The sequence below is a fragment of the Perca fluviatilis genome, chromosome 9 (assembly GCF_010015445.1).
Source record: "Perca fluviatilis chromosome 9, GENO_Pfluv_1.0, whole genome shotgun sequence".
Taxonomy (NCBI): Eukaryota; Metazoa; Chordata; class Actinopteri; order Perciformes; family Percidae; genus Perca; species Perca fluviatilis.
Genome location: NC_053120.1, coordinates 39,652,530 through 39,664,287, shown reverse-complemented (window position 1 = coordinate 39,664,287; position 11,758 = coordinate 39,652,530). Strand labels below are relative to the sequence as shown.

General features: G+C 43.3%; 1 protein-coding gene across 9 annotated transcripts in view; it reads right to left on the bottom strand.

Moving 5' to 3' along the window:
* Positions 1 to 2,795: 2,795 nt before the first annotated feature.
* The window catches only part of nhsa (Nance-Horan syndrome a (congenital cataracts and dental anomalies)), a 63,789-nt gene continuing 54,826 nt past the window's right edge, over positions 2,796 to 11,758 (bottom strand). For all 9 annotated transcript variants that reach the window (XM_039811121.1, XM_039811122.1, XM_039811120.1 and 6 more), the window contains 4 exons: positions 10,402 to 10,533; positions 6,915 to 9,773; positions 5,999 to 6,122; positions 2,796 to 5,920 (listed from right to left, as the gene is read on the bottom strand). In XM_039811121.1, coding sequence (XP_039667055.1) covers positions 5,287 to 5,920; positions 5,999 to 6,122; positions 6,915 to 9,773; positions 10,402 to 10,533 — 3,749 coding nt within the window. In that variant the 3' untranslated portion in view covers positions 2,796 to 5,286. The remainder of the gene's footprint in view (positions 5,921 to 5,998; positions 6,123 to 6,914; positions 9,774 to 10,401; positions 10,534 to 11,758) is intronic.

The window sequence follows — 11,758 nt, the reverse complement described above, 5'->3', positions numbered from 1 at the left end:
ACTTTGGTGTGGTTACCTCCTCAGTGTTCCTCCCCCCACCCTGTCTACAGTCAGTATTACTCACATGTGGAAATACAGCAGATCAGGGCTGACTGTGCTGTACCACCACTTCTTAACCAGAGGTAGAACCATGAATATCAGACAGTTTTCCACCTCCAGTTGCTCTCATCTAGATAATATATTGGTATGCTGGGATGTTGTTTACAGCTCCAGACTGTTTCTGGCACATTTATGCTACACGTGCTGTTCCAATGTGTAACTAGACATAACAAATCCAAAAACGGAGGCTGAATGATCCTAAATGTTACCCGCTAGTTCCTTGACATGGATTGGACACAGCAGGCACCTACATCCATAATGGATTCCTCTGCAGGGCTTTTGCATTTAGGGACAGCATGAAAATTACTGGGGTGGGGGACGGGGGCTGAATCTCCTATTTCATTTTATAAAAAAAGCAAGACCCTCCCCAGCATCATCACTATTTTTTGGACCCTCCACTTGACTTATAAAAAGTCACCACACCCCATATTCCAAATAATACAAACATGAATTTGATGCTGAACATGGATTATATCCTAAACTAAGTTTATATGAAAACATTTAGCTTCAGAGCAGTTATGCTTCCTGTTATGATGCTGCATAATGGAATGATTTTTTGGCAAGTGAAAAATTACTTTTTGAGATAGGGTTTGATCAGTTAGCACTAATTAGCTCCACGTGTGTTGTGTTTCTCGATACGGACATTAGATACTTGCTTGGCTGTGGTAAAGCCCTGTTAATGTGTGTTCACACAAAATGAGAGGCAAATTCTAGAGGTGGAGCGATTGCATACCAAGTCAATGGAAAGACACAATTTGACACAGATTGCTCAGAATTGACATAAAGATTTGCTTCTTATGCAAATGGTAAAACACATTTATGACATGGGGATATTATGTGAGTTAAAACAACAACTCTCTCCTGCTCTTCTCCAAAACATTAGACCCTCCCGTCAGCAAAATAAAGATTACACTTCCCTCCCTCCCTACTCTTTTCTGACTCCCACTCTCCTACCCATCTAAGAATTTTCATACGGTCCCTAACATCTGCAGTGAGTAAGCGCTGAGAAGCTGTGTGTTCTTTTAAAGATCTTTACTCGCCTTTGTTCATGTTCATCATAATCAGACGATGATAAATGTCATGTTGGGCTCCCATTTGCTTTTCAGGCCTATACGATATCTGCTGTAGTCTTTAGAGCCAGAGGGAAAATAATGACACAAAGCCTGCTGTACAACACAGAGACAAACACTGAAAGAAAGACATCTCTGTAGTCGACCACCATCAAAGCACGTACTGTAGGACAATTCCTCATGGTTAGGGGCCGTCCATGTCACCTGAAATCGGCATATTTCCATTTTATTCTTTATAAAATTACACATTAGGCACATTACACGTTACTATTGTGAAACATGCAATATCTTTCTCTTGAGAGCGAAAATCATTTTTGCACCACCTACACTCATGCCAAGCCATCCTGTCTCCAATGTTAATCGAGGTCAGGGTACACGGTCGACTTGCCCCTTGATGGGTACCAACTTGGGATGCCAAACAGTCCAGGGCTTTGTTTACCTTTTCTTTTCTTCACTTACAATCTCAGCTCAGTTGACACGCACTAACTTAGAACAAGGCGTTTTTGTCCATTTGACATTAGCCAGAGCAACAAAGAGAATTCACACGGACTTCGGCGCTGGAGCATGACCATGAAAGTGACACAACACATGCACAAATGACATGTTAATAACTACGGCTAAGCCTTGAGTCTGTTATGTGGAGAGGAACCAGTTCAGGCTTGTTAAGATGTTTACAAAAAAAAATCTCAGCTGTGTTATTTCTCTGGCCGGGACACAAAGAGGCATCATTTTAATTTACACTCAATTTGCATCAAATTACCCAGCATTCTCCTGTGGATTCGTCTAACGAACACCCTCTAGTGCTTATCCTAAATGAGTGGCTACTGTGGCATTTTTTTGTGATTTAGAATATTGCTAAAAAATAAAAAAAAAACTCTAGGTGTTTAAATCTTGCCACAGTCTGGTTAAGAAAGTCATGTATTGTGAAAATACTCTGCATTCGATTGATGCAAAAGAAAAATATGGTCTGGATATGAATCTACAGTATGGGATAGTGTTATTTGACCAATTCTCCAATTCTTCATTCACAGAATGTTTTATATACTTGATTTAATGTATATTGTCTTTTTCTAATTCTACCATCACGTGAAACCAAAGCCTTCTATAGTCTCTTTTTGTTGTAAGATATGGCGCCATCTTGTGAAGACAATGCTGACAATGCAGTCCAGTAGAGAACATCAGTTTGTTTTTGTGACAGAATTGAAACCAGATGTGAGGACTAGACGTGACATCGTAACAAGACAAAAAGCCATAGGAAGGCTGTATTTAATTTAAGCAACAAAATATTTTTTTCTCCTTAAGTATGCAAGTATTATCTGCAAATGTACCAAAAGTAATAGTACTCAATGTAAAGAAATGGCCCCTAGCAGGGTGTAGGTAGCATTTTACTGTTGTAACTGGTCAAGTTTAATGAATGACAATGCATCACATTCTATAAAGTATTGATATGTTTTGTGGCATGAAATGAAATACTCAAGTAAATCTACTTAGTAACATTACACCACTTGAACGTAGTATCTTCTGTTACAGTAAATCAGGACATATTGTCCTCATTTACCTGTTATGTAAATTATAGTATAACACCTTTAAAATAAGAACAATTAACATCACACCTGAGCCAAAGAGTCATTTTCAAGGCAGTCACATTTATTTGTCTTCTTATACACATTTGCTAAGCAGCCTGTGGTGCTAGCACTTGGCTTTGATAGGATTTACTATGGGATTTCCACAATGCTTACTAAAAAATAAATACAAGACAAAGTGTTCCACAGCTCAAAAATATACAAAGGTTGGAAATCAATGTAAACTTTGAAAACATTTTTGTTTTTACATAAGAAACAATTCAACAACCTTTGTGACAATTCCAAAAGTTATTGTATTTACAAGTTTGTACAAAAAAAATACAAAGCTGATACCTACAGAGGTCGATCTGAAGTCCAAAATGCATCTAGTACCATAAGTTACGCTGTAATTCTTCTTTAGTTTCGGTTTTGTTTCAGTCAAGTAAACGAGAAGAGAAAAACGTTTTTTGATGCCACTAACGTGCACGTTCTAGCCTTTGGCAGAAGCATCTACTCCACTCTGAAAGTGTACTCAGAGTGTGGATATTATTCAAGGAAAGTCAAACAGCTGCATGTAAAGGTCTATAAATATCTCCAGGTACAGCAAGAGACAGATGAAACTTCACAAACATCACTTTATCAGTGCAAAAAAAAAAAGGAAAAAAAGTTGGAATGAAGGTACATAGACACAACCCATTGTGTACCCTGTTATATGACATTGCATTAGTATGGAGTATCATTAAGGCCAAAATTAAGTTGATATTTACAGTGTACCTATAGGGAAGAACAGTCTTCCATAGGGCAATATGGCAACATAGACCATCACTGCATTAAACACCATATACTTATAAAATGATTGTGAATATGTGGGACAAATAAAAAGCCTCAGAGTGCCAGGGTTACAACTAAAACCTAACTTGTAGCTTATGACTGTTAATTAATGAGTGGCTTTCCTATTTGTCTCTGCAACCAGTGTCTGAAATAAGATTTAAAATTTGTCTCTTATACACAAAATAACTATCTGAATAAAATACGTTATTAATTATACCAGCAATTCATTACATGTAAAGATTTCAGTTTTAGGTTATCTAGAGGTGTCAATCAAATCAGGGAATCGTACGGAGAATTTCTGTGCCAGTTATAAAAATAAATATATTTAGATTGTTGTGACACAAAAAATATGAAACTACGGGAGGTTATATTTTGATAGAAAATTAAATAGACGAGCATTTGGTACAAAATAGCAGCAAATGCTAGACCGCTAAATCCAGAAGGACGTCTTTTCATCATAGATAGATGATAACCTGGCTCCATATTTAACCCTACCTCCTCCATCAAAACCGAAAAATCTCATAAAAACACTCCACTTGCTGAGGGCCAAGCTGCTCTGTCACTTACTGTCTCTTGTTGAGCGTAAAATAAGGCATATTTGATCCTCCTGAACACTTTCCATTTGCCTCTTCCAACAATTCGTAAACACACTGAGTCAGCAAACCAGAAATGACCCTTTTCATGTTTTAAAAAAACAACAACACACAACCTCCTTATTCTTTTACAGCTCTCCTAGTTCACCACCTCGGACTTTTTGATCACTTTTTCTTCTCCCATGTTAACACCTGCTCCCTTCTTGTCTCCTAAGATTGTCAAGTTAGTGCTTGGCTCTGACATGTCCTGTGTCACCTCTAATTACTCGTCTTATTGCATGAGAATTTGAAAATATTGTTAAAGTGAGCTATCTTTGACATAATTTACAATAGGCTTTGAAAAGGACTGAGTAAAATATACAAACACATCAATAGGAATAGATGCATTGAGGATTCACATTTTTGTACACACTGCTGTTTCTCACACAGGGTTAGTCCTGATGATCAGTTGGAGAGCATCACAATTAGTTATATAACTGGCTTGAAGAAATGTAAAAATGGTGTCTACTTGCATAGGTATTCACAGAATACATACAGTTCATCCAATATATTTTCCCATTTTTACTAGATAAAAATTTCCATCTGTGAGAATCATTTTAAATTCTGGAGAAATATGACAGCAGAACAGATTGAACATGAATATACTGTAGTAGGGCTGAGGGAAGGATTGGTGTTGTACATGGCTTTGGCCATAAACTAACCAAATAATAGTTTTTTAGAACCATGTATGCCTTTTTTTGTTTTCTGTAGAATAATGTTTTGCTCATCATTTCTACTCAATCATCATTCATATTTTGCTGCAGATGCTAAATGATCTGGTTCCCTGTTTCTAATGCTAAGTGTTCATATCACGTGTGTATATAATATTTCTGAAGACAGGTACATTTGTTTAAAGTATCCACAGAATAACCAAAAGGAAACATCTATAAAACTCAGCCACAAACAGTAAATGTATGATTATTTCTTTAAAAAAGTGGATTATCTCTAATGTTCTGTATACATTAACAATAACCTCCTCAATGCTCCTGCCCTCACTACACCTCTTATATATTAGAACTCATTCTGGTCCATTTGTTTTTACTGTAAACTAACAAAATAATTTCATACCTTCTGACACTGTTACTCTGTTTTCTATGTGGAGCCCTGTGATGAGCGGTCGTCATGAGGACTTCCGTCTGAGTTCTCCGTCTCGCCCTCAGAGATGGCCTGCATGGGCACGGGGTACAGTCTGCTGCGCATGCCGTAGCGGCTGCTGTTGGCAGGCGGGGGGATTCTGGAGCGGCCCTGCCTGGAAGCAGCAGATGAGGGGAAGGATTTCAGGGAGAAGCCCTCTGCGTTGGCTTTGGGATAAGGGCTGGAGGGCTGATCTGGTCCTGACTGATGCTGCTGTTGTTGCTGCAGGGGAGAGGCGGGCTCTTCGCGCTGTCTGGGGGACTCCATCAGGAAATCTCCGTGAGATTTAGGAGTGACGGGGCTCTTGAGGATCTCTGCTGCTGACATGCGGTAACTGGATTCTGAGCGACTGCCCTTTTTGAGCAGTAGCAGTTTGAACTCCTCGTTGGAGGTGCTGGACCTCTTTGCGTTCCTATAGATGGGCCCGGAGACTCTGTGCAGGCCCGGCGGCGTCACGGCGGGGGCGGGTGACACCAGCGGGACTGGGGAGCTCGCAGTGCTGCCGGTCGGGGTGCTCCCCGATGCAGCACCGAGGCGGTTCCTCACATTCAACTCAGCGGAATCCTTCCTGCCCAACACTTTCCTTTTGGACCTGAAAATAAAGAAATCCAATTGAGAATCTCTGTAAAATTTGAGCGATGACAAAGACTCTGCTATCCAAACTGCTTACCTGTGTATCATAGCAAACAGATCCTCAGTGGTCCGAGCCTTGGTGGGTGACAGAAACACACTGTCGTCCTCTGGCCTTGACTCATCACTCAGGGGGGACACTGGGTTATCACTGGGTGTAGAGTCTGTTAACAGAAATCAGTCAACATTTGAACAAACTCCATACACTGTATTCTACAACAGTTGTTGCTCTGTAGTTTGAAGTGGAAAAATGTGATGTCACATACTTCCATGCATCATGGGTTTGTCTGTGGTTTCTGCCTGTTAAAAGGAAGTTTTTCCTCACCACTGTCACAATAAATGCTTGCTCTGCGGGGGAATTGTTGGGTCTCTGTGAATTAAAGAGACTCTAAAGTGTCCTGAGATAACTTCTGTTATGATTTGACACTATAAATCAGGATTTAGAAACATGACAGTTGGTGGGTTGTTTGTTTACTGTCAATCAAATCTGGTTAAACCATACCTACATACAGTAGTCCTGACGAAGCAGATCAGCTGTTTTATAGTGTTAAACTCTCAATAAATAATACCAAAAGATTTTTTATTTTGATTGCTGCTTATTTAGTCATGAACATTTACCGTTATAGAGAAATACTTTAGATTGACGCAGAACAAGTTTTCAGGGGCTTTAACAATTTTTATATTGATGATTGAATTGCAGACTGGTTGGCTGGTTGGCTCACAAATAAGCCTTGATACTGAGTTATAAATAGACATAAGTCAAAGAGAGAGAAAGAGAGAGAGAGTGAGAGAGAGAAAGAGAGAGAAAAAGAGGGCAATGAAACAAACTGAACAAACAAAGAAAACTAGGAAATGCTCTGAGACTGAGTGATCTGAATGGTCCATAGCCTCTGCTGAACATGAGCACAAATGTCAAGATTCATAACAAACATAACATGCAGACAGTTACAATCTACCTTTACTGAAGCAATCGTTGGTCTCTGCTGTGGACTCCTGGCTGTCGTCCTGGGAGCCATTTTCTGCCAAAGCACCCGATAACTCATTTTCCACTTCTTTGCTACCTTCATCGCTGTTTGAACTCCCCTGCGATGTCCTTGATTTGCCGTCAGTAGCGGGCCCTTTATCAAGGCCGTTTGATAAAAGGTTGGATCTCTCGGGTGAACTGGGCTGAACAGGGAGAGGAGGACCTGGTTTAATCTGACACGGTTCTTCTTCTTCAGACGGCTCAGCTCTTTGCTGGTGTAAAGGCTCGGACAGCGAGCTGCTGTCTCCAGAGCAGACGGCTGTTTCTACTGACTCTCCGCACGTCTCTCCTTCATGACTAGTGGTCCTCTCGGGGACGTCTAATGATGACTTGGCCTGCAGTCTGAATGCTGTCCTACTCTCTAATGGAGCCTCTCTGTCCTGCTCGATCCTCGCCTCACTCTGACATGCTGCCTCTCCGTCGGCAAGCTCTTCGTTTGAGGTAAACACGGATTCACACAAGCCCTTCGAGGGTGGGTGATGTTGATGTGGGTTATATAACAGGGGACTCTTGAGCTCCACAGATTTGCTACAGGAAAGTGTGCCAGTTAAGTTCACAGTGGGACATTTGAGTCTGGAAGTCGTTTTGTCCTCATGGCTTCCTTCATGTTCCTTACTGATGGACCGGAGCTGTACTGAGTGCAGCACTGTGGGTGTAATGGACATGGGATGGGTGTTAGGTGGCGCTACAGGTTTGGCTGACACTGGAGCTTTTTGTTTGCTATGCTGAAGGATTTGAATCTGGGTCCTGTAAGCTGGAGCCTTGTTGGCGACACTATGAAGGGCACTTAAGTCGAGGTGGGATGGAGGGATTATTGGCAGCTCCAGGTCTCTCTTCGAGGTAGCTCCATCCCTGCAGGAGAGCGACTGCAGTGACAGCGACGAAAGAGACGACTTCCTCTCTGGGACTTTGGGCTTCCTCTTGCCGCTGGATGGTGACAGCGGTCCGGGAAAGAAGGCGGAGGGGAAAGAGGAGGTGGGGGTTTCTGACTGACTGGAGTAACCGCTGGATGGGCTGGCCAGGCCTGCCAGCTTCTCTGGAGACGTTAGCTTGAAGTCTCCCTCCACTGATGGAAGTGAGGGGGTGGTGGCTCTGGAGCCAGACTGGGATGTGTGAGACTCAGAGCTCTCCTGTGATTTGATGCATTCGATAACAGTTGTACCTGTCGCTGTGCTAGAGTTTGACAAAGACCGGTAAGGATCGCTGGATTTTAAATCGTTCAGGAGCCACAGATCTGCATAGTCAGACTGTACAACCCCCTCGTCCTTAAATGAATGTGCATCTGTGGAGCTAAACACACCTAAGTCAGGTAGATCAGCTGAGCCCTCAACCCCCCAGATCCCAAGGGGCTCTCTGACAAGTGAAGAGTTGTCTATACGACCAGCAGAGCCAGACAAAGCCAGCTGCAGCTTCCTCTCCTTGGAGGACAGCGGAAGCTGCGGCCCGCAAGTAATCTTTGGTTCTTTATCGTCAGGGATGTGTCCCTCACTGCATATTTTTCTTAAGGATGAACTCCTCTTAGGCGGACAAGGCTTCGCCTTTGGTTTTCTTAAAGAGAGGCAGCGCCTCCCCAGAGTCATGTGACCACTGAAGTCAGACAGGCCGCAATCAGAGCCGGGGGCTGCATAGTTATAAGTGAAGCTTTGGCTACCTTTGATACCGCAGTCAAAGTGCATTGAGGTGTAGTAGCCTTCAGTGTCTACGGAGTAGTGGGACACGGTGTCGGCTTTCTCCGACAGTGGTTTGTCAGAGAAGCTGCTCTCGCAGGTGGCCATGCTGGTGAAGCTGGGGCAGCCCAGGCTGCTCTCAGCCTCTCTGCTGGGCTCGGGGCTGAAGTCCTGCGAGCGCGGAGGCTCTGTGTTGGGGTAACTCCACTCCCCCTCAATGGGAGTGCTGGACCCTGCTTCCTCTAATATGTCCATAGCTGTGGAGGAGAAGGAGCCGGCCCGCTGGGTCCTGAGACCCTGGTAGTGGTCCAGCATGAAGCTGGTGTGGTCTTCGTTGCAGTGAGTGGCGGTGTTTAGGGAGAGCTCGGAGTCACAGTGCGAGGAGCCCGTCAGCGGCGGAGAGGCTGCTGGGAGGATGGTTTCGGAGGTCTGTGAGGGGCAGGTGGAGCTGCTCCCGCTCCAGTTACCACTTGAGGACTGGTGGTCGTCCTTATGGTCCATCTGGCCTCCCAGCACCCCTGCAGCGGAGACCGAATGCACCGGGCTGCTGAAGGTGTCTGAACTGGATGAGATCTCACAGCTGCCCATGTCGGCCTTCCTGGGCAGTTGGGATCTGGTCCTCTCCATCCAGCTGCGCTCCGGTCTCTCGGAGAGCTGCTTGTACTTCAGGCCCAGCTGGTGTTCAGACATGGCTTGCTCATCCATGCTCTCTTCTTCATCCTTCAGAATCAACTCCCCCGGTCCAGGCAGGAAGTCCTCGGTGTCGAAGGGGGAAAGCTCCTCCTCATCGTCGCTGTCATTGTGCCCGTTGTCTATCATCCGGCTCGAGTCTCTGGGCAGACTCCGGGAGCGCAGGCGCGCGCCCACGGAGGCAGAGAACATGGCGTCGGCGCTGTCCGACAGGCACAAGATGTTGCCTGCTGAGTGGGAGAGGGAGACTCCCTGGCCTCTCTGGGCCCTGATCCTCCGCCGAGACGGCGCTCCTGAGATCAAAAACTCTTCTGTCTGGCAACCGGAGTCCCTGGTGCTGTGATGGCTAGCCAGCTCCTCGTTGGAGGGAGTGATATTGGGACTGGCATGAACTATCACTGTCCGCTCTCTGGAACCAGGAGAGTCATCAGAGTCTGGGAGAAGAAAGGAACACAAGGGCCATAAGTATTAGAAAATGCAATTAACAAACTCAGATACAGCTATAGATTAAAACTGAGTTTTACTTTATTGCTCTTTAAACCATGTTCTTTAAACTTATATTTCTGTATTTCAGTGTCTACGACATTCCCATCTCAAGTCCAGCTGGGAACGTTTGTTGCATGTCATTCCCCATCTCTCTCCCCTTATTTCCTGTCATCTTTCTACTGTCGTCTCGCTAATAAAAGCATGAAATGCGCCAAAAATATCTATAAAAAAAAACAACAAAGTGAAAATACGCCTGACTAGTTGATGTCTTTCATATTTATGATGACATACTCTAAAGCTTTTCTTCTATAGTGTACTGATGTTGATAGGATTTGAACACAATATAACACATAATGCACTGCTTTGTATTACTATGGGCACCATGTCTCTACAATGACAAAATACAAATATGTGATTTAGACCCTGAACAACCTTTTTTGTTTAAGTGACATTATGTGTAAAACATTACAGCAAACAACATAAAGATTACTATTATTTTACTTTACAGCAGCAGTTTCAATTTCATTTTCAAATCTTTGTGCCTGACAGGGAGAGTCTGATGATGGAGGTACATACCTAAATCTTGCTGCACCTGTCGGGGAACGCCAGCGACAGTCCTCCGTCTCCTCAGCTTCCTCCTCCTCTGAAGCACAGACTGCGAGTGAACGAGCGAGCAGCGCACACTGGCATCTCTGTCAAAGCCAACGCCTGCAACAGAGACGGGACATCTGAGGAATCTTTGATTAGCGGAAACGGCAGCGATTACTGCTTTAACTCTCACTGTCTCGTAAAAAAATACATCTGTAACACTTGGCTGAGCTAAATGAGATGTTCAAAAATAGCAGTAAGAAGAGAAGGACAGCGTTCTAAAGGAACAGCCACAGTAAGACAAATGTGGAGTTATTTACTTCTTGATGTTATGTCTAAACAGACTGAAATGTAAGTAAAGGAATAAAAACAAATTGTAACGAGTATTTGGGCCTGTAGCCAAAACATGCAAAAACAAAGTCAGCATGTTGATGGGGTTACTGACCAAAGGACAAATCCTGCTTTCTGCTTCAGTTTAGTTGCGTTTCCTCCTTGTTTTCCTCCCTCACCATACGCTGTGACTCTCATGTGATAGCAGGTCAGGCCTTTCAGCACCATAGCAGTCGCTGGACTTTGCTTACAATGTGCATTTTTCCCCTCAACTGTGTCTGACTCAGCCAGTGTTGGCGTACAACTCTTCTTTTGAGTCAATGTGAGCGAGAGTAAATTACCAGGCCTTTTCAACAATTTGGACAGAACTAATTGGCATTCATGTCACAGCATCTCGCCTCGCAATCACAGGCACAAAGCGCCAAAGCATAAGAAAGAAAGTTAAAGGGGCACAAAGCATGACTTGCACATCGAGAGTGGTTCTCTGTGGCAACACTGATGCCTTTGATAATGATGGTGAGGTTTTATACTTAGTTGAATCATTATTTAAATTTCTTGCAGATATTTCATTTCTTTTGTCGGAGAAAGTAGACTTGACACAACACTTGTACAATGTTAAAGAGGAGAGCCAACGAGGAGATCAGTTTGACATTTTGGGAAATATGCTTCTTCGCTTTCTTGCCCAGACTTAGCTGAGAAGATCAATATCACCTGCATGTATGTGCACTAAGTATGAAGCTATGGCCAGATGATGGTTGGCTTAGCTTAGCATAAAGACAACAACAGAGAAACAGAGGGACACAGATAGCCTGGTTCTGTCAAATGTTCAGAAAAAAAACTCGCTCCTCTAAAGCTCATTAATAACACGTTATAACTGTTGTGGTAGTCACAGGGCTGGGCAATATGGTTGAGATCAGTATCACAATTTTATAGGTACAGTATATGTGCATATCTTGTATATCTTGTATATGTATATCTTGCCAAGTGTTAGATGACAAGATTTATACCACTCTCA